The sequence below is a fragment of the Paralichthys olivaceus genome, chromosome 3 (genome assembly GCF_024713975.1).
Source record: "Paralichthys olivaceus isolate ysfri-2021 chromosome 3, ASM2471397v2, whole genome shotgun sequence".
In the NCBI taxonomy this organism is placed as follows: Eukaryota; Metazoa; Chordata; class Actinopteri; order Pleuronectiformes; family Paralichthyidae; genus Paralichthys; species Paralichthys olivaceus.
This window is the reverse complement of record NC_091095.1, coordinates 15,846,147-15,868,575: the sequence shown is the minus strand read 5'-3', so window position 1 is coordinate 15,868,575 and position 22,429 is coordinate 15,846,147. Positions and strand designations below refer to the sequence as shown.

The following is a 22,429-nucleotide window of genomic DNA, read 5'->3' as shown; positions in this document are numbered from 1 at the left end:
TTGATGAGCTTGTAAACATCTGTTCTGTGAGACTGTGGGGGACAGAGGTTGATGAGCTTGTAAACATCTGTTCTGTGAGACCGTGAACATGTGGCCAGCAGCAGACAGGCGGGTGTGTCGCATGCTCCATCCAGCAGGGGGCGGTGTGCACCAATTCAACCGTCACATTAAATCTGAGGAGTGAACTGGGGAAACTTTAGTTCACGGTGGCCGCTGCGGGTCTGTCGCTCCGTGTCTCGGTAACTGTCTGTGTCTCCAGGTCAGGAAACAGTGTTGTGGAGGGTTTCTTCTGTTTCTCCACGGTTTGCCCCGTCACCCCAGGAGACAGACAGCGGGGGAGAGGCACCCTCGACGTGGACGTGGTCAGTTGGCGTGTCCCGACTTGGAGTGACGGCTGTGCGGTCCTATGATTCCTGGGGAACATTTCTGCCCCTTCTCTGACTGACTGCTCCGCTAACCGTGCTCCTGTCGTTGACCCATTTTACTACTTCGTCGGAGCCTTGAGGGAAGCCGGGGCTCAAGATGTCGGTAGCGGGCCTGAAGAAGCAGTTTTATAAAGCCAGCCAGGTTTGCAGAAACTTTTTCTCCTCTTCTCTTTAGCTAGCGGCTGTCAGGCAGCGTTAGCGAGCTAGCCTCGATATTAGCATGTGTAGCTAACGGTTTGTGGCTGGCTAATGTTGATCAACGCTGTGTCAAGGTGGACGTTATTGTGTTAACTCCATGAAACTGAAAAAAACAACTTGTGTCTGTGTTGAAAATATCAGGGTTATTAATATCTGGTTTCACTTGTTCTTTTACAGCTAGCATTAAAGTTACCAGACATCTTTTGATGTTTTGCAACGTTAACGTCAATCTAACTAGCTTTTAGCTAACTTTAACTAACGTTGAGTAGCCTTATCAAGCTATAACTACATGCAACTATTTTATATTCATGTGCTTTAAAGTTTTTCTTATGTAGTTGTGTAATGATTCAGATTCAAGAGACACTCAGCAATTTGCATAGTTGGCCTCAGGGTCTTTCCTGGTGAGTGAGTATAAAACAACATAAGAAAAATAATGAGTAATCGAAACCAGAATGTAAACATGTGGTGAAGCTGATGTAGTCGAACCCAAGCTGCTTTTGTAATGTTCCAGCTGTGTGTTGTGTTCGGTGAAGTGAGTCAGATCAATATTTAGAGCAGTTGAGATGTAAAAACCAACGAATTAGAAATGTCAGTGTTGTTGATGAAGGTGAAAAACACAGATGTTTGTAATGTAAGCCAGCTCTCTCAGTTAAGGGTGGGGACGGGCAGAGATTTTTGTTGGAGTCGCTTTCCTTCCTTCCCCTGCTGATCTAAGCAGGAAAGACATTTGGTTTCTGCCCCAGTTTCCTGACAGGAACACACTCAGATCCCTGTAGGTTTGCCTGGGAGGAAAAATAACTCCGATCCACAAGCTGTCATGTCAAGCCTGGTGGTTGTGAATGTAGTGAAAATGAATAGTAAAGGTGATGGAGACGGTTTGTGCGTGAAAAATTGGCCCTGAGGAGTGATGCAGAGAAGGGGGAGTGTGTACGAGTGTGCTTCCCCTTTATTTGACTGCAATGCAGCGGCTTTTCTTGCCAAAACTCCATGAGACTCAATAACACTTGACATAGCTCAGACTTTCTATGGCTGGAGGCATGCAGGAAGTTGGTTGTGGAAATTGCAGTATCCTTGTTTTTTCTCTTTTACTTTCTCTCCTTCCTTATCGGGTGTTTTTCTGAGAAACTAAACAAAATCTGTAAAAACCATGTCATGTCACATTCAAGGGGCACTGAAATGCTCCAAATAAAAGGCACTCAGAGGTTTGAGGTTTGACAAGTGTGAGCAGATGTTATTCCTGAATAGAGATGACAGATTTAAGTTAATAGACTGGTCCTGGACTGGTGCTGGACAACTGCAGTCAGAATTTTTGAGCAGCCATATGAACAATTTGTTATCCAGTGGTTATTTTCTCTTTTAAAAATGTTTATGTAATATAAGAACAATTAAATGTTATTAATACAAAATAATGCATTTTGTTGGACCAAAGCATAGGTTTGAAATAATAGCATAATAAGCCTCTTCAAAGCATCACACTTAAATGTTACATTTCTGACCTGCCGCTTTCATCATAACAAGGGTGTGTACAGTAAGAAAGGATTAGAGTACGGATATATTGATAAAAACTAGATTAGAGTTTAGTGCAGACTTCATGAGGATTAAGCCGGTTTATGGGAATTATAATAAGTCTGCGATATAATCCACATTTTGGTTAATAATACTCTTAGTTGAGAGTCATAATACAGGTGTGTAGACTGATCACTACTGGTGCATCTAACAGGGTCTTTTAAGAAGAGCAGAACCAATTTAATGATATCTATGAGATTTAATATCTCTGGATGTATTGGATCATTTGAGGACAATCCTGCATATCAGCATGAGGAGCAAGTTCTCCTTCATACTTTATATTTCCTCAATGTGATAAAATATTAAGATTTTTCAGGTCTGCCTGCTTTTCTTGTATAGTTGTATAGTCATTGCATGTTATATCCAATAATTTCTCCTGTGTCTATGATAAAACAATTATAGCATGATATTTAACAATATCACAACATTCATTTACATATGATAATGTAGAGAACTTTGTTTATTCATATCACTCTCCTCTAGTGCGGATTGGTACTTGGCTCCTGTGTGTATAAAAGCTCACTGATTTACTTGACATAACCAGGAGGGAGTTGGAGTTTAAAGTTTCCATAATGTATGATGGGAAAATATTGGGAATGGATGCAGACATAAAAAATAGTCTTAAGCCTAAGGTCAATTGATGTCTTGAGAATTACAGCTATTTTTCTACGTAGGACCAGAAATGCTGTGAAATCACTGCACCTTCACTTTGGGTGTCTGATCACATCCACATTATTTCCTTTTGAAGTGTAATTTCCTCATGTACTGCTGTGTCACAGCTTTAACTCTGCATTTTATCTCTACTTTGACCTAGTTTTCAGTGATCTAATTTCTGGACAGTGTGCGGTCTCCAACAACAAGTTTTCTTTTTACTCTTTCAAATCTGTGCTCAAGATGTATTATTACATATGAAGGCTTTAACCTTAGCCATCATGTTTGACTGCCATTTTCTCAGGTAGAGTCAAAACAACATGAATCTGCATCAGTCTGGTACTTTGAAATCTTCACGTCATCTAAAGCCAAACAGGAGCTTGCACTCTGCCTTATGATAGTGAACTACCATTTAACTAATACCCTGTTGTTATGATCAAAAGGTTACCTGTAGTAGACTGATCTCTCTTGTAGCTGTGTTTTGTTTATACCAAAACTTCCCAATTACAACCTTTTGTGGATGTTTTTAGCCTCCATTCATTTGAGCCTGTGTGCATGTAAATACAATTTTACACAGGTCTGAGGACTTGATAATCTCATTTTAAAAAGCTATGGCGTAAAGTGGCCAACAGATTATTCTGAAATGGTTTTCTTTTTTTTTTTACTTCCCAAAGTCAGAAAAGACTGCAATCTTAAGTTTAGTGGCTTATAACAAAATAGAAACACCAATCATGAGTTCAATCAATCACTCCTCACCAGAAGTCTTGTAAGGCTGGTTTTTGTACCCAGAAAGATAAGATAGCAAACATGTGTGAGTAGACTGAGAGTTGAGGTTGTATCTTTACTTGTGACCTGAATCCCCCAAGGCCCCCTGTCATGTGCTTTCTGCACACAGCTGAGATTCAGCACATAACCTCAAGATCCTGACACTAGACAGTGAAGCTAAAGACTGTCCACTGCTGCTGAGGTTCTGGAGTAACCTCAATTTATTTTTTCTCTTTTTGTTATAATAGAATCTTTGAGTAGATAAACTCATGTTGCTGTTTGCTCAGTGTACTAGTTTGAATTTCACCCATCATAACACAAATAAGCTTTTTTGCCAGAGTCGAAGTCTTGGTTGTTCCAGTAATCACAAAATGGCCATCAGTTTGAGTCATGCAGGAAATAACATTGCTGTTGCTCAATCATAGATGAGTACATTTAAAGTAAAGGTCAGGGGAGAAAAGTAGATCCTTACCAATATACATTTTTCCAACAACAATCAGTCAATATGTATATCTGTATATGTTTTAAACCTTAATGAAAGAGATATGTAATGGAGGCTTGATATTTGACACTTAAAAAATCTTTCCTGCATTTTTTATTAAATTGAAATAAAGTTTTCATTTTGGTGCATATCTGAAAACAAACGCTAATACAGCTATCTTTGTGAAAGGCTCATATCAGCCATTTTTAACAGCCAGTCAAAAAAGGGGTTGGGCTACAGAGAAATTCGTATCTTAATCTAAACAAATACTGGATATATCTTATTTACATTTCCATAAGTAAAGAGCATCTGAAAAGGTAATTTTGTCAATCTGTAAAGTTGTATATATTGTATTCCAGGCCTTGCAAATATACATTCCCTGAATTTTAATTTAGTTTGACCTGTCAAAAGAATCTCTCATTGTTAACATGCCTCGGAAACTTTGTAAGGACAATACTTGGTGTGCTTACGAATAAAAAGCTAATATTTGTAACTTCTTTATTCCTTTGTCAGGATCTCTCTCTTGGTGTTTCATTAACTGTCTAGACAGATTGAAATACTCCCTCTGTTAATGTTACAGCGCAACATAATTAATGATTAACCACAGGGATGCAACAACGTACCTTGGAACATCAATGAACAAGAGCAAGTCAGGTTCACAACAGCACGTCCTAGTGTGACTGAAGTTTTATAAAAAGGTGTAGAGAGTCAGTTTGACTGGAATCATGGCATAAACATAAGAAAGGCATAGATTAGTTATTGTGGTTTGCTTTTGACTTTGTACAACTTAGTTGTTAGTTGTATAGGCTTTTTATGATCTGAGTGGTAGCAATGGATGGGAATTGTTTTTCTGCTCATTCTATATAGCTCATGGACACAGCAGTCAAGATAAGATTTTAATTATGTTAAATTGTCACAGCAGTACATGCAAATGTTCTTTGTTGTTTATTTCTGACTCCAAAAAATGACGTATAACCGTGCTTATACTGTACAGGAAGGTGGCTGTTTCCATTTCTTCGGTTTTTTCTGTTGGCTAAAAACAGGCTGAGAGATCTCACTGGAAATACATGTGCTTTCAATCAACATATTTCAGTCTGCTTAAGTTGAAGCATATTGTCTTTACCGAGATGGAAATAATGGAGTGTGCTGGTCCAGTTTTTTTTCATCCTGCAAAGTGTAAAGCAAGGAAAGTGTGAATCACTTGTCATGTCGATGTCCGTTTTTATTTCTAGTGTTTTGCTGCACAGTTACCTGTTATTCTAAACTCTTGTTTCAGTCAACAGAGGAGTTTGGGTAACAGATGGATTTGTACAATATTTACTGTTTGCTGCTTCCCTCACATTCATTTTCCTAAAAGATGTGTCCATAATATGCATTTCCTACACAGAGCAAACATGTCCAAGTCTAAATTAGATACAAGCTTAGGCTTGTTTCCCACTTAAATCAGAACCTTATGAGCAGCATTAATTCATTTGCACTCATCTTTCTCTCCCTCTAGATGGTAAGTGAGAAAGTCGGAGGAGCAGAAGGAACTAAACTAGATGATGACTTCAGAGACTTGGAACGGGTAAGAGAGGCATCTGTCTGTGGTCTTAAATAAGAAACGTCTTTAACCAAAGCTGTAAACCTGATTGTTTCTTTCACTCAGTACATAAACATCCTGGTGTTTTTACTGATAATTCTTCATATGTGCAACTAATTTAAAACATCATGCTTCCTTTGTTGGTTGAGGAAATTTCCTGACCTCAGTGTTTATGAAGAAATTGAGTGGATGACATTGAAAACTAATGTTAAGAAGATATGATCAGCTTTTTAAAAACAAAATCAGTGAGTTACACAATAAACGGTACACGTCTTTTTTAAAGTAAAAAAGCCAAAATTCACTGGTGTCAACATCTAGTCTTCTAATATAGTTTATTAAATATTTGGACTAAAAACACCAACCAATTATAAGAATGAAACTTTACTGGAGCCCAAGTTTAAATGTATATGTGACCGTAATATATTATGTTTTTCCAAACTTGATAGGATTGAAAAAAAACCTTCAATGGGCACCCGTTTTACCAGGTGACCTAGGGTGCACCCCATTTACAGAGGGGCTTGGGTCCTCCTGCATCAGCTGCAGGTTCGATTTGAACCTGGCCGTTTGCTGCGTGTCTTTCCCACTCTCCCCATTTCACTGTAGCTGCTTAAATGCTTAAGAAAATAAAGAAAAGTAAAAGGGAATAACATACTGAATTTAAAGATACCTTAGAGTGCATGCAAACACCTTGGAACAGAAAAATGAAAGTGATGAATACCTCCTTTGCCAGTCAGTCTTATTAGTTCTGTGACTACAGTAGCTCTTTTGTATACTTGTGATGTGTGTGTTTGTTGTGTTATGTAGAAAGTAGATGTGACCAGTAAAGCAGTAGTGGAGGTCATCTCCAAAACATCAGAGTACCTTCAGCCCAACCCAGGTGAGAACAACATCGGTTTACATGCATGTATTTAAATGGTTTAAACTATGTGATTAATATTTGTTAAAACTTACTCCACCAGCGTCTCGTGCCAAACTGTCCATGTTAAACACCATGTCAAAGATTCGTGGTCAAGTGAAGAACCCAGGTTATCCTCAGGCTGAGGGGTTATTAGGAGAGTGTATGGGCAAATATGGACGGGAACTGGGAGAAGAAACGAACTTTGGTAAGATGTTTGTGAACATGTGGCCTGGTGGTGCTATGATTACTTCAAATGCTTTAAACTGTAAATGCACTAATGTCACTGAGTCTTTAATCTCTGTCTGTGTGGTTTAGGCGGAGCACTAGTAGATGTAGGAGAGGCCATGAAGAGATTGGCAGAAGTCAAAGACTCTCTAGACATCGATGTTAAGCAGAACTTCATTGATCCGTTGCAAGGGCTCTGTGACAAAGACCTAAGAGAGATACAGGTATGTGAAACACTAACAGCCTTTGATACGATGGGGGAAATAAACTATTTTGTGGATTAAACCCTCTAATGGTCTGAGGTTAAGAGAAATCAGAAAAACCTTCCTCTATCATTCCATTCTGCTTTCTTCAGCACCACCTCAAGAAGCTTGAGGGTCGTCGCCTGGACTATGACTACAAGAAAAAGCGTCAGGGCAAGATCCCAGATGAGGAGGTTCGACAGGCCCTAGAGAAGTTTCACGAGTCAAAGGAAGTGGCTGAGACCAGCATGTACAACTTGTTGGAGACTGATGTGAGGATTTATTCGTTACTGTCAAGTGTGTGTGGTATCTAGTGTTTATAGTTATATTAAACATACGCCCTTTTCAGACATGACCTACTGGTATCTGAAGAGTTGGCTACGGAGTTTAACCGTAGTTTGCCTTTTACACATGCACAACGCAGCAGGATTTTTTTCTGCACAGACGCGTCCACAACAGCATCAAATCCTTATATTAATTCCACTGCCAAATCACGTCATCATGTTTACGGCACCCCGACACTGTTGTCAGCTCTCATCACCACAAACTCTCTTGATGTCTTTGTCTGTGTCTTCTACGTGCGTGTCACCGCTTTGTCACCAGAAATATTTGACTTCTTTTTGTTTGTTTTTTTTAATTTTTGTGTCTGTAGCGTGTTAACCCAACGCTCGCTCGCAGTAAATCCAGCGGGGGATCTCCTGCTGTGTTCCCACGAGGGCTGCAAGATATATCAAAATTGTATCATATGTAAACAAAAGACAGCTTGAACTGCAATAAGTGGTGTTCCATGCATCATGCATCGCTTGTCAGTATATTATATTCTGCCCTAGTTGATAAATTACAGATATTCAGGTCATTGTCATGTTTTCCATCAATGAATCATTGTCGGAAGAAGAGAATAGAGAGAAAACAGAATTGTGAGGGGGCTCTGTCAAATCTCACTTCACCTCCTCCCAACTAAATTATACCGTGGAAACTTCTAGTGATCTACCGTCTCACTTGGACATTTGCGTTCAAACATGCGCCTCCTCTGGAAATATTCGAAAGAACTGTGGAGTCCAGTGTATGTCTGAAAGCAGCTATAGTGACATAGTGACAACTTTAAACACAGTGCACATGCCTCAAATATAGTCTGAATACTGAAGTTCTTCATGCAATTTTACAATCAAGTCAAAGGGGAGGAGGATGTAGCTTTTAATATGGAACATTTAAAGGAAACTTATTTTCAGCCTTGACCTTCTTGTTATATTTATTGCTACAACTATCATGTCAAACATTTCATTGCTTGCTTCACTGTAGAGTTTTCCTGAGCTTCACTGTTGTTGTGGAAGGCTTCTGTCCATTGCACACCCACAGGGCAAATACACAGCTACAGTTTGACGTGTAAATCTCAGTGAAACACACCCGTTCAGCACAGAGAACACTGGCACTGCAGATAAGCATTCTTTAAATAGCTGTAGTTGAACAGTTATAACATTTAATCATTCATTGGGTTCAGCAGTGAGAGCGTTTGTTTGCCTTGTACATGAGAGCCAGTGAACACACCAGTACGTGAGGGGGCACAGGAGCATAGAACAGCTGAGAACTTTTTTTTCAGGTGCCAGTTCATTACTGCTCGTACAACTACAGTGTGGATACTTGACCCGAGCACGCTGAGCCCTGTTCCGACAATATGTTGGCTCAGCTATCTCCTTGATGGAAGTACTGAATATTTTGGGTAAATGTTTGTACTGTGGAAGGAAATGGAGATGTGGCTTCTGTCTTTATTTATAGTGTGTTGTTGAAACTTATAGAGAAGGATTGCTTTAACATTCTGACCACATGGAGGCTATAGTCTGTGGTGCTGTTAAACTGTATTACATTATACAGAGAGGCGTTTGTGTTATTTTTGCCGATGTTCTTCGATCTAAAGGGGTGGACAAAATAATAGAAACGCCTGTCAGTATAATGGAACAATACAGAATCGGTACATTGATAAAAACGTTTATTACTGGAGGACAGTTTTATTAGACTGCACGTTTTGAGCTAGTTTTACCTATTGAAGAGTGCATGCACATCTAAACTAATCAGTGTGTTTTTGTTATACAACAGCTCAGCAGGGGTTTAGTAAAATTGAGGGCAAGTTGCCAATGTGAATATGACTACTACCAAGAGGAAGTCAGCCTGTTCCATATTTCCTGTTTTAACTCTTTTATTTTGTTTCCTTTAACTGCCACATATGAAAAGATTTTTGACCGCACAATCAAATAATCCTAATTTAATATTATTTTGAGATTAGGTTGAATGCTCAAAAAAGCATAGCAGACCACAAGTTATGATTATTCTGTGACATATGACAATTCTGTGATTTTTATTTAATTTTTTTTTATTTTTATAAACATTACACATTACACACGAGCTTAATGATAATGTCTCTTAAAGGTGCAGTGAACTCTGTATTATTTGGAACAGTTTATCCTTTGGAATTGGTAATCATATATAATTAAGCATTGATTGTCTTACGTGTGTGTGTTGTGTGTGTGTTGTGTGTGTGTGTGTGTGTGTGTGTGTGTGTGTGTGTGTGTGTGTGTGTGTGTGTGTGTGTGTGTGTGTGTGTGTGTGTGTGTGTGTGTGTAGATCGAGCAGGTGAGCCAGCTCTCGTCTCTGGTGGAGTCTCAGCTGCAGTACCACAAACAGGCTGTGCAGGTGCTGGATGAGCTTTCTGACAAACTCCGCGACAGGTGCATTAATACAACTTGAGTGCAGCTTGGAGCTTTTCAAGTCTTGTTTATTCTCAGTCTCTCCAGACACTTTGTATTTATTATTCAGAATGCAAGACTTGTTTCCATTTATCTTTTTTTAAAGGATGAATGATGCTCAGTCTCGACCGAGACGTGAATACACACCCAAACCCAAACCTATCTATGACTTTGGAGATGACAACCACTCAAACGGCGGATACTCAACATCAATGGCACCTCCACCCTCATGTAACTCAGGTAAGAAACAACTGAGAGGCTCTAAAATAATATTAAACTAACCCTGAATGTTAAAGGTACAATTGGTAGAATTTAGTGATATCGAGTGTTGAAATCACATGTTGCAGCTGAACACCCCTCACCTCACCCTCTCCTTCCAAAAATGAAAAAGAACCTGTGGCAGCCTTCAGTTGTCATAAAAACTCAAAAGGTGTTTAGTTTGTCCAGTCTGGACTAATATAAAAAACATGGCGGCCTTTGTAGAGAGGACCCCCTCGATGTAAATATAAAGTATGTAAATATAAAGGGCCTTTTCTGGGGTAAAGAAAACTACAACTCATACAATTTAGATGAAACGAACTAGTGAAAACATCATGAGGATTATTCTACATTACATTTGGACCTTTAAAATGATGAAGTGAGTGAGTATACAGTTGGTGTCAGAGAACAAAACAAAGAACAGTACAAACTTTGTCTGACATTTTTTGTTTTCACTCTTTCTAAGTCACATAAAAGAACTACACAGGATATGTGTTGAAGAGCTGCCACAGAAAAGTTGTACAACAACAAACCTCGGCTGTTTCTACACACAGACTCGCAATGCACCAACACTCCTGCTCTCTTAAAAATCTGTAAGAAACTAAATTGTAAAAACAACTGTGCCCCCATCACATGATTGTTGAAGATCTGCAACCACTGTACACGAACATGTCAGAAACATTTGGCACACATTTGATATTCTTTTTCCAGTTTGAGGCTTTTCAATTGCTGGCATGCTCTGAATGTTTGACTCTCAAAGTTGTTGATCATTAGAAAATGGATGTGTGTGTCTGTGTGAGGGGGAGGGGTTCATGTTAGTGAGTGTGTGTGTGTCCTGTCATCTCAATGGCCTTTCTCCAACTGACCCTCTTCCTTTTTCCCGTGACATCATCAGAGCCGTTTTTTCACTTGGCCAGATTGTCCTTTAGGAAACCAACATTGTGTGAGTCACAGATTGTGTGGGCCATTTTTTGTCACACTCGCTGTCACACTTTCAGTCATGGTCCAGAACCGGGCTGTGTTTGTGCAGCTTCTGGTGTGAAACGTATGAAGTTCGCTACAAGCTGCTGCTCAACGGCTCGGCACAAAATTGGTTATTGATTGTGCTCATGTTGTATGTGCATTGCATGTGTGTTTTTGACATTGTATGAAATTCACATCTTGTGCTGTTGATACTGTAACCTGACTTAACTGACAAGTATTAACAGCTCTACAGTGACTGGTTCTGTGTTATTTAATAAACCTAAAAGAAAAATCAAGATTATATTTTTTTACTATACTGTACATACAATTGACTGTTTAGAGGTTAATTTTACATTAAGGGGAGACTTATCATAAATAATGAAATGCAAGAATTGGGTACTTTATGCCAGACCAAACTAAGGATTATTAGCTCTGGTATGCGCTGCATCATAAACTTATACCTGGTTAGCTTTGTATTAAACTCATTTCTTTCTTGTCAGGCTGCTAGCTTGTTAATGATTGATTCACAAGCTTGGTCTTATATTTCATTGCTAGTGCTATTAAATAAAAAAAGGTCTTAAAAAATCGTCTGTAGACACCCGTCTTTTTCATGTCTCACAATTTGCACATTAAGTAAACTGATTCTTTTAGCATCTGAAGAGTCTCCTAATACAACCTACCTTTGGAGTAATGTCTTTAATAGTAAAAAGTGTTTAAGTACAATTTTTCTGGCTTTATAAATTAACATAGTAAGGAGAAAAACACAGAGAATGAGACACGTTCCCGTTCTCTCGCCTACCCAGCAGTCTGTGGGGTGGACTTGACACAATGAGAAAATTGTTTGGCGACAAAAAAAGGCCAGTTTGTGTTCGGAGCCTCATTCTCCTCTGCTGATCTGTGAGAAGTAACAGAGGAACAGATAGAACGAACAGAAGAAAAGACAGATGAGGGAGAACAGTCACACAATCCTGGTGTCATAGGATGCTGTTGTCTTTGGTCATGGATCAAATCTGTCAGCGCTGTTGAGCTTGTTTGCAGTGCTGTGTTGCAGTCGATCTGACTTAACATATACTAATGTTTCACTTGTGTATAAAAACGTGACTTTTGTGAAACTGCTGTGACTCTTCACTGTGTGAGCTTATCCAGAATCTTTCAGCCTTTCATTCCATCATCTTCTTATTTCTCTCCTTGCTTGTTGTTTTCTCAGCACCGGAGCAGCCGAGCTGTAAGGCGCTGTACGACTTTGAGCCGGAGAACGAGGGCGAGCTGGGCTTCCGCGAGGGCGACATCATCACCCTGACCAATCAGATCGACGAAAACTGGTACGAGGGCATGCTGAACAGCCAGTCGGGGTTCTTCCCCCTCAACTATGTCGAGGTCCTCGTCCCATTGCCACACTAATACAAGAGCGAGAGAGCTGAGAGGAGACTGGTGGAGATGGAGAGAGCAAGTAGAAATTACAGAGAGGGAGGAAAGTGAAGCCGAGGAATGATCCGCAGAAGATTCATTTTCACCTTCAGCACCAGTGTCGGCCTCACAGATGAGCACTTTTTGTCATCTTGTTCTGGGGTGTGTTGGTTACATTTCAGAGTCCAGAGCAGAATTTCAACCTGTTTCACCCAAAGGTAAAAGGATCTAGAGATGAACACAACATGTCATCACATTTTATCCGATAGTAGGAAATATTTCTTTAATAATAAACTGATGAAATATTTCTAAGCAATATTTTTTCATTAACCACAAATTACTGATATAGTTAAAATCTGATGACTGGAAAGATGCATTTATATTATTTTCTTTGTGCAACTAGAGTCTGTTTGAAACTCAGGTTGGTCACCAGTGTAACAGTCAGTTTTCAGCCTGGAGAGGCCAACTCAAACCTCACAGTTAATTCATATGTTTAATGTAAACTGACTGAAAATCATTCTCATTTCAAAATTGAGAACCGAAAAAATGATTATGCTGTCTTTCTGATTTGGCCAACAGCTCGTGCTGCCTCCTGTTGGCGTGATTGAGAATTACTTTCACCTAAACTAAAATGAAACTAGACATGACATTTCGAAGTGTATCTCAGATTTGTGAGTTAGACAGTTTCCAGGTTTTGTTAATGCTCTTTTTCTCACCTGTGCATTGATGATGATGATGATGATGATGATGATGCTACAGAAGCATCACAAGACAACAGGTTTTTTCTTATCATTTCAGTATTTGATTAGTATTAGTCTCACCTTACCACAGTAGTTTTTAAGAGTAGAACGACTTACCGAATATGTGAGATAATGTACTTGCACCTTGGTCCTCAGATGAGATTGATGTGTGTGTGTGTGTGACAGACTTACATTATACAATGACCCAAAGTTTAAATGCAGACCTTGCACCTTTTTGTCACTTAAGGCAAGCGTGTGTAGAATGATCATTTGTTTGTCTGCTAGTCTGTTTGATAGAAAGGACAGAGCCAAAAAGTCTTTATAAAATGTAATAGTAACATATCACCAAGTGCGCTCGGATATTCTGAAACAGCCATATATTCATGTAGTGTTGGGTCTGTTCGTGTCATCATGTTATGCCCTTTATTGTCTTTTGAGCCCTGTCGTAGGCACCTGTTTTTCTTGCAGTGCCTGACTAGACGACGCTGCTGGCAGCGACTCTCTCTCTCTCTCTCTCATATTCTTCAACGATTGTCCCACTTTTTGTATCTGCCCTCATATGTTTGAGAATGTGAAACTCGTTTCTGCTTTGAAGCCGTGTCCGACCCCTGTTAATCTGACGCTGACGGAGGCTTTGATTTGATTTATTTGTTAGTGTCATGGGCTGATTTAGACTGGTGTTTTAATCTATTTAGACAAGGCTGGTTTCTTGTTTTGGATTGAGCTACAGTCGGCACAACCTGCATGTGGAGTCTAGTACACTGTACAGTATGAGGGAAACACCTGGAGTGAAAGGGAAAACATCAAGGGAAAAATGATAATTGGAATAATTTGGAGAACCCTTGTTACCAATTAATCTTTACCAAACTTGTGTAATCAGTCCGATTGTCTTCGGGGGGGGAGTTTTAATGAATGAAAAATACTGTTTCAATGTTTCTGCTACATTCCCCCTGTTGTTTGTGTTTGTCCTTCACTCCACGCTGCCAGACGTTAGTTTGGTCCTCGTCTACATATGTTTACATCGCTGATCTTACAACATTTCATTGCTTGTATCAAGTTCAGGGCAAAGTTAAAAGGCTGTAGGAGGTGCTGCCTGGGTCACACTGTAATAAAACATAAAAAAAAGTCCTTGTTAGCTTTGTGAGTGCCTTCGGAAAAGAAAGGAGGGAAGAAACGGCAACTAATACAGCAACCAAAACCTAACCTAGCTACTTAAAAAAACAATGGTTGAGTTTCTTTTTTTCTACTTTTGGTTTTATTTGTAGCCATTGGCACTTTTCCTGTGTAAAGTTGAAATTCATGTGTGCGTATGTCTGCACATTTATGACACTACAGCAGTTTTCCTGAACATGTTGTGTTGAGATAATTGACGTTTTGTCCACAAACCACCTGTGGAAACTGCTTTTGTGTAGAGTTTAATCCTTGTGTGAAAAAATGTCCCACTGATTTCATTTTTTAAAGGGCTATGCATTTGTTAATCAGTCTTAAACAGCGTAAAAATCACTCTGGATCTCTATAGTATTATTTTTTATATATAAGACCTTTAAAATGTTTTAAATTAATCTCTGCATGTAGTCCTATGTTACACCTTGTAAATGTATGTCTTAGATTTCAGTTGCCTTTTTACGTGAGTACAGAATTTAACCGCAATATTTTGTCTTTTATTATCAAAGTATTTGTACATGCCTCTCTCTCTTCCCCCAACTCCACCCATTCTTACAATAAATAAAAAGGACAAATGCGTTGTCTTCTGACATCAAATCATGGCTTTGAAAATGCTTTTAATTCAGTTTTATGCCTCTGACAACCAGTGCACTTTCAATTTACATAATTGTTTTCCAGACTCATGCAGTCACATTGATATTTGACAGATCAATTAAGTCAGTCCCTTAAAGTAAACTTGAGATATGTCTTAAGAGGCCAAAAGTGGGTTTTGTGAGGTCACAGTGATCCTGACCTTTGACCTCCAAATTCTAATCAATTCTTCCTAGATTTAAAGTAACATTAGCACTAAATTTGAAAAGTTTCCCTGAGATATCGTGTTCAAAAAGCCCTCATTGTGCTTTGTGAGGTCACAGTGACTTTGACTTCGCCAAAACCTAATCAGTACATCCTCGAGTCCAACTGAATGTTTTTACCAAATTTTAAAAAGTTCCCTCAAGCTGTTATTGAGAAATATTCACAAGAATGGAATGGACTTCCTGAAAAGATAATGTCTCCAGCCACTGGCTGTCATTGGTGAAGAGGCATAAAACATTTTTTTTTACATAATAAGTAATTGTTTAAAAAAAACAAGATAGACATGTTTAAATAGTTCCAGTGTGTATATTTTAATGCTTTGTGGGTAATCAATCAGCAGGCTTAAGGCAAAAGTATTCACACATGTACATCACACAGTCCACAGTTAATAAATACAGTACAGCTAAAGAGGAATTCTGAGTCCTAACAACAGGACTCATGTCTTCTGAACCACAGTAGAGACGCACATTCACAACGCAGCTCACACACACACACACACACACACACACAAACACACACACAGGTTTGTTAAAAAGAGAACTTGTTGGATTTTTACTTTACTGCAACCCCTTCGATTTGACTTGAGTGACAAAAACATTCCCAAACCAATTTCAGAGTAAAGTTTAGGTCACTACCATTTTTTTTTACACTTTTTCAGCCCAGTCACTGATCCTGGTTTAATCTATAAAGGCAATTACAAGGTAACATTGTATATATCTGCCAAAATCTGCTCACACCACAGGAAACTGGCACTGACAGGCACATAGGTCCATGTGTAAAAGGTAAGAGGCCAGCATTCCTCCATGGGCTGATGTCAGGTCCATGAAAAACGTCCATTTAGTGTCATTAAAACAATATTTCACTATTGGTTTTTAACACTCGTTAGTTTCCTGTTCTCCAATCCCTTACTCTGTTCTTTCCGATTGCAAATTAAAGGTCCTGGGGTGACTCACATCACAGCTTTAGCACCTTCAGTGTCATTGACGTGTGTTTTAACTCGTGATAACGCTGCGTCAAATTAAGCATGAGAGAATTCAAGGCATCTACATGTTTTTCAAAGCAGGTTTTACATTGTTTCATTACATTGTTTTGCACAGGAGGTGTTTGAAATGGAACAACTTGAGATGGAGAGCGGCCACGTGCACACGAGCAAATGTGGATCTGCTCAGGGCGTGCTGCCCAGCTGACTGTAGACATGCTCCAAGATCTGAGAGTAGGCCTGATCTTTAGGGGCATGGCAGCTCAGAGAGCCCTGAGGAAGGAGACACACATTTTAGGTCAGGGGTTGAGGAATCCCGAACACATCCCTTTACAGCTGAGGCTACATGCACACTCCTACTTATCCATTTGAAAACGCACCAACTCCGCTACGCATATGCCTGGTATCCACACTGCTAAGTTTGGAAACACTACTGACCCCGTTTTAGTTTGAAAACTTAGGGGCTGCATTTTAGTCTGGACGCGGAGAGAAGAAGATGTTTGTATACTGTGACGTAGACGCTCGCAACCTTTCACTGATTCGGGTCTTATTGGTGAGGACGTAGCCTTCGCTGATTTGTCATGACATCACATCCCATCACATGACCCCCTTCGTAAAGGAAACACCCAGCACCAGCCGTGGCTACCAGTGTAGAACACAACTTGGACAATCTATTACAAGTGTTGCTGAGCCTGTTGTCATTGCTTACAGTTGTTGAGCAGTTAAATTCTGCTGTTTAAAATGATACAACTGCTAATGTGAAGGAGACAAGCTGTTGTTTACATGCCCAGTGTGCGTGAGTTATCACGTGATATGTGTTTTCAAGCGTGTTAGTATGGAAAGGGATCAAAACGGATACGAAGCCAAAACGTGTGGACAGAGATCGTTTTAGTTTGAAAGCGCTGTTTTAAAACTAAAACGTAGTAGTATGGATGTAGCCTAAGTTGACATCTATTTTGTCGTCCATTAATCCTCCTACCTTGATCTTGTCCATCATGGTTGTATCCGGGCACCAGTACTGGCTGAACTGGACGATGTCGGGAGCTGCCCTGTAGAAGTCGACCAGCAGCATCTTTGGAGGGAAAAAAAACCTGTTTAATACAAATGTTTAAAAACCATGACACAAGTTTTGACTTCTCTGTTGTATTTTTTTCCCAGCTCTGACGCTGCAGTATCAGTACCATCTCATTAAGGACGTCACTTGTGAGGAAGTTGTCTTGTACGTAGGTGACCTCTACAGCCACTGGGATGCCGTAGTCATTCGGCCGTTGCTGCAGGAACAGAGATGAGACGCAGGTTTATCATAAAACATCAACAAACGTCTCTGACATGAAGTAAGACAGTGAAAACTTTAAAGTCTCTTAGTTATGTCTGTGTCTTCACCTCAGGAGGTGGTACCACCCAGAATGGAGTGATTGTGGACGCCACACCTTGATTGCCGTGATAATACGGTCCTGTTGAAAAAGGAAAAGTAACATGTAACAATTTGGTTACAAATTATTCAGGTCATATTTTACTGATTCCAGCATCACTGCAGTGTGATTGGTCGTCAGCTACAGCAACTCAAAAGTTGACTTCAACAAAATACCTCACCTTTTGCTTCATTCCATTGCCAAACATTATGCAGTAAAAATTGAATTTCTAAGATGAAAAATTACAACTTTTTTCCCTCCACAACTAGTTATTTATTATTTAAGTATTTTTTTAAAGAAAAGCTATGTCTTGGAAGGAATTGCACTTTTAGCTCATTGCAACTGAACAGCTCTTTTATGGTGTTTTATTGTGTGATTGTCGAGTGGGTGTTTGTCAGCGCTGGTCTGTATCTTGTTTTTTTAGTCTGCGTTAATTGCCCTAAATCAAAGTGCCTTCGGGATTAACAAAGTTGATTGCATTGTATTGTATTTTGTGACCGGAAAATAAACAGCATTGTTTATTCAGCTGGCTTTGACAGCAGCTGAGGGTATTTTCATGAAATGAATCTGTCTAAACTTCAACCCATTACCCTATTTCATTTTTATTAAAGTACAATTTGGGCCACTTTGCTATGTAATGTTTTTCCCCCTGTCAATAGTAGTTGTTGAGGTCAGAGGATGTCGCATCATGTTACACCCCATTAGACAATTTGTGATTTGTTAATATGGCTATACAGATCAAATTTGATTAAAGATAAATACTTCTGACACTGAAGTACACTGACTATGCTGCTATTGTAGCAAGACCCTCCTCCTCTGTAAGCTATATAGAGTTACTTAAGTGAAACTATACAATGCTATTTGACTTCCATGCATGGACTCACTAGTACTAGTGAGCACTAGTACTCATTAGTAACTAATGATATTGATATTACATGTTTTCATAGTGGGAAAAGGTTTTCAAAGAGAGTTCTCTATACAGATCCCACACTAACCACAAATGATGCCCAGACAGGGCTGGAAGCCGTTGTTTGAACCCTGCAGCCTCAGCTGGTGGTCCATCTGGGAGTCAATGTCCTGCAGCGACGGAAGAGCCGGACCTCGCGGGTGACTGTGGTACCAGCCCACCAACGATAGCCCGCGCATGAACAGGTTCTGACAGATCTAGACCAGAGGAAACATGACAATACACTGATTTAAAAAAATATTCTTTAGGATTTGATTCACCTGAAGTTAATACATGTAGCATAAGACAGTAATCAAAAAAATGTTTTACTTGACTTTACCAGTGTTTAATTTTGTTTACAAGTGCACATCTCAAGGCTTAGCACACATAGCACTTACAGTTTTTATTTCCCTGTGATGGAAATTCAAGATTGGTTTCTGTATTTTGGGGAAAATAAGACACAATGGGCGATTTGATGGGCAGCGATTAGGACCCACACACCTTCAGCAGCTGGTCCAGGCCGGCCAGACCACTTAAGTGTCATTTTTCTCACTCTACCCTGATATTCAGTTTCCTGCCTCCTCCCTCACTCTGCCACCAAATAAAATCTTAAAAAAGTGCTGGCTGCTGAACTGTCCTGCGGCACAGGAAGAGGATGTGAATCCTTAGAATGGCTGTCATTCACCTTCATGTTTCCTGAGGGCATACTGTACATGACTGATGATTCACAGTCCCTGTGTTACTTTACCTCCTCCTCAACAGCAGAAGCTGAGTCTCTGTCTGCCAGCCTGGTCCGACAGGGGAAAGCCCTTAAGACTGTCAGCACTGAAATACAGCAACAATAAAGAGAAACACGCTGGTGATGAAGACGTCTTCATTTTCATCTTCTGGTAATTTATATCTCCCACTCACATTGTGTGTTAGTGTCCCACCGTCCTCCGAGGTATCCCACCACCTCACTGGTGGTCAGGTGACAGTGAAAGTCCTATAAAAGGACAAAATGCAGGTGACTATGTGTTTTAAAATGATGTCAGTGTTTCATTATCCTGCTTTAGCTGCGACTGTAGCTCACCATTAGCAGCAGAACATTACTGGACACGGCCACGTTGAAAGGCTGAAATCTGTTGATGGCTGAGAAAGCCGACAGCTCCACTAGAGTGTGTAGATCTCTGAGGAGACAAGCCAGCGTCTCATTCACCGCATGCACATTATGATAGTCATATGAAATTACAGAGATCGGTCAGAATAACAGGGAGTACCTGGCAGCGTCTCTGGTGCCCAAGGTGCAATATCTGACAGGAATTCTCTCTCTGTCAGTTCTTCGAGAAGCCATGACATCTGTAACGAGCATCAGAAAAGTTTGAGATGAGAGGAGAGGAGAGGAGAGGAAGAGGAAGAGGGGAGGTTAGAGGAGCAGCATCGCACCAATTATTCCAGGTTTGCCGTTCTTGTTCTTCTCATCTGCTTGCACGGCCGTCTTCCCCTCCTCTTCATCCTCGTCATCATCCTCCTCACTCACCAGGCTCTAACATCACATGATACAGGATGCAGGGTGAAGTAGGTACAGTCATTTACACAATCAAATCATGCCCAAGGAGTCCCAGAAATAAAAGGTATAAAGATCATTGCATAACTCTACCCAAGTTATTTCACTTGTAGCTGGTAACCTTAAGATCTTGTTTTGAAATAAGTGAAGGAAGCAGCAGCTGCAGTGTTTTCAATGTGAGTCGATTTTGTTTCAGGTGTTTTCTTAATTCTTGACCAGTGTAAAGAGAAATGGCCTGATAGTATAAAACGTCTGAAGAAGAGGTCCTGTTTACTTCAATTATTTTGGATTTGGTCGCAACACTGTTTACCCCTGAGACTCCTAAAATGTTTTGTGGACTCAAACATTTCCCTCTATCAGCACAGTGGTGAGTAGATAATGAGGGATTTTTCATTTTTCTGTGAACTATCCCTTTAAGACGCTGGTTGGTCTAAACCTGGGCCACAGTGTTTGACCTCTGCAGAAGGATGTTTTCTAGTTTCAGTATTTTGTCTCAGATATTTGCTTTAATGAAGAAAAGGATAAGATAAAGAAAAAACGACTCATGATTGTGGTCTCACCATGTCTGCGCTGGGCTGGTACTTGTGCAGCCAGGTGGTTTTGTACTGGACCAGCTTCTGACCCCGGTATCGTACAGACGCCCAGCCACAGCCTGACTTCTTGGCCGGGTTGACCAGACGTTTGCAGTGAGTCGCCCAGGCACTGGGGGAGTTGAAGATCTGACCCGTCTCCACCCATCGGATCTTCCCATCATTCAGCAGGTCCCCAACAAAGTTCTTACCCTGAGGACGGAGAGAAGAGGGAGAACGCGTGTGGACGTGGGTTTACTCCCCTGAAGAAGTGGTGCAGTTCACCAGCCAGGTGCAACCTCACCTGACACAACTCAACACATAAAGAATCATTGTTCCTGTCCTCTGCTGTGGTGTGTGTTATTACCAGGTAGTGGATGGCGAGCACGCCGTCCCCTGGCTCCACCAGGCCGTCCTTCAGCAGCACCCTCAGGGTGATGCCCCTTCGGGTCAGCAGGGATCCCCGGCCCGAGCTGGACCTCAGGTCTGCCTCCTCCCCTCCACTCAGCTCCTCCTCATCCTCCTCTCCTCCTTCCTCCACCACCTGTGGCGAGCTGGGTGGCTCAGAGCCTGAGAGGACACACACACACACACATTGAGGATCAGGTCAGCAGGAGGGATGAGAGGGTGTCATGTTAATGCTGGAGACAAAAGCCTCATGTTAGCTTCCGGTTTACTCATTCAGTAATGTTACTGAGAGGTTTCCACATTACAAAGCACCTGACCACCAGTGAAACATCTGTATGCTAAAGTAACATCAGGACTGACTCGTGTGGCATTCATTCCCTTTACAGTGACTTCTAATGAGAGCTCCACTGTAATGGCAGCCAGCCTCATTTATAAGTGCAGCATATTAAAAAATGACAGCCACCTTGTTCCGGTTAAAGAAATCTCACATGGATCCGCGATCAAACAGAAAATCTAAACTGGTGTTTCCGTGAACAGGAGCTGAGCTGTGCGGGCTGTTCTTTTGTTTCTCCTCGGCTGTCTCCGCAGGAAGAGGCCTGCTCTCCCACCCCCCCCCCCCCCCCCCTCTTCATGTCTCCTTCACATTTCAAATCATCTGTCCATTATTCTCACCCATGTCTCTGATCGCCTTCAAATCCAGCCCCGTGGGAAGCGCCTTGTGTCCGGACCACTCGCGGCTTGTGCGGGGGCTCGAGCGCGTGCAGATTTCACGGACACACACACTTCGCCACACTGGCTCCGGTTATTATTCAAAACATAAAATGAAGGCGTGTGTATGTGTGTGTGTGTGTGTGTGTATGTGTGTGGTTCCGCAGTGTAGTTTCCTTGTTGTGTTGCTTTAATGTCAGGTCCCCTCCCCTTTCTTTCTTCCTGCGTCCTTGTCACTGTGTGTGTGTGTGTGTGTGTGTGTGTGTGTGTGTGTGTGTGTGTGTGTGTGTGTGTGTGTGTGTGTGTGTGTGTGTGTGTGTGCCGGTCTACACACACTCCCATCAGCCCTAAAACACCTCACACTCAACCTCGGGTCATGATATTAACGCGTGTCTGTGGATCTTTGTCTGTAGGTGTTGTGTGTCAGCGGTAGATCCGTGTTTAGATGAAGTGAGGTCAGGAGACTCTCTCACGGTCCCTCCTGAGGACTGTGTGTAAGAAAACACTGCTCGACGACCGAGGTCGCAGGTTTCAAACACGCCGATCACACTCCGCTGTGTTTCACTGGGTTTTCTGCACCGACATCTTTATGTTAGCGAGAGAGGCTGGCATACAGGGAGGCAGCCAGCAGGGGGCAGTCTGTCCATCCTGAGGCTGTTTCTCAACACCGCCACCTGCTGGTAACCACTGCGCGTTCACGTGC

At 41.0% G+C, this 22,429-nt stretch overlaps 2 protein-coding genes across 3 annotated transcripts; one reads left to right on the top strand and one right to left on the bottom strand.

Annotated features, from left to right (window-relative positions):
* Positions 1-170: 170 nt before the first annotated feature.
* Positions 171-14,900, top strand: sh3gl1b (SH3-domain GRB2-like 1b). Of its 2 annotated transcripts, XM_069522193.1 has the most exons (10): positions 178-567; positions 5,585-5,653; positions 6,473-6,545; positions 6,628-6,771; positions 6,882-7,015; positions 7,147-7,305; positions 9,650-9,753; positions 9,878-10,011; positions 10,925-10,972; positions 12,200-14,900. In XM_069522193.1, the coding sequence occupies exons 1-10, from the start codon at positions 523-525 to the stop codon at positions 12,391-12,393; spliced, it is 1,104 nt and encodes a 367-aa protein (XP_069378294.1). In that variant the 5' UTR covers positions 178-522; the 3' UTR covers positions 12,394-14,900. The 2 variants fall into 2 exon arrangements, with proteins under 2 accessions (XP_019936513.1, XP_069378294.1); XM_020080954.2 differs by lacking the exon at positions 10,925-10,972 and having other exon boundaries at positions 171-567.
* Positions 14,901-15,444: 544 nt separating this feature from the next.
* Positions 15,445-21,884, bottom strand: mpnd (MPN domain containing). Its single transcript, XM_020080713.2, has 13 exons — positions 21,691-21,884; positions 20,978-21,180; positions 20,602-20,823; positions 19,921-20,020; positions 19,755-19,833; positions 19,568-19,664; positions 19,408-19,480; positions 19,244-19,320; positions 18,545-18,713; positions 17,521-17,591; positions 17,319-17,408; positions 17,117-17,209; positions 15,445-16,410 (listed from the first exon to the last, which is right to left on the bottom strand). Exons 1-13 carry the CDS (start codon positions 21,692-21,694, stop codon positions 16,324-16,326), a joined length of 1,365 nt encoding a protein of 454 aa, XP_019936272.1. The 5' UTR covers positions 21,695-21,884; the 3' UTR covers positions 15,445-16,323.
* Positions 21,885-22,429: the final 545 nt, after the last annotated feature.

Bases quoted from the DNA above. Each gene is read 5' to 3' on its own strand.
- sh3gl1b (XM_069522193.1), top strand. From the start codon at position 523: ATGTCGGTAGCGGGCCTGAAGAAGCAGTTTTATAAAGCCAGCCAG. The intron at 7,306-9,649 runs GTGAGGATTTAT...GTGTGTGTGTAG, and splicing joins ACAACTTGTTGGAGACTGAT to ATCGAGCAGGTGAGCCAGCT. The intron at 10,012-10,924 runs GTAAGAAACAAC...TGACATCATCAG, and splicing joins TCCACCCTCATGTAACTCAG to AGCCGTTTTTTCACTTGGCC.
- mpnd (XM_020080713.2), bottom strand. The intron at 19,834-19,920 runs GTGCGATGCTGC...TGCTCGTTACAG, and splicing joins CGGCAAACCTGGAATAATTG to ATGTCATGGCTTCTCGAAGA. The intron at 18,714-19,243 runs GTAAAGTAACAC...CCTCTGGTCTAG, and splicing joins CTTCTGCTGTTGAGGAGGAG to ATCTGTCAGAACCTGTTCAT.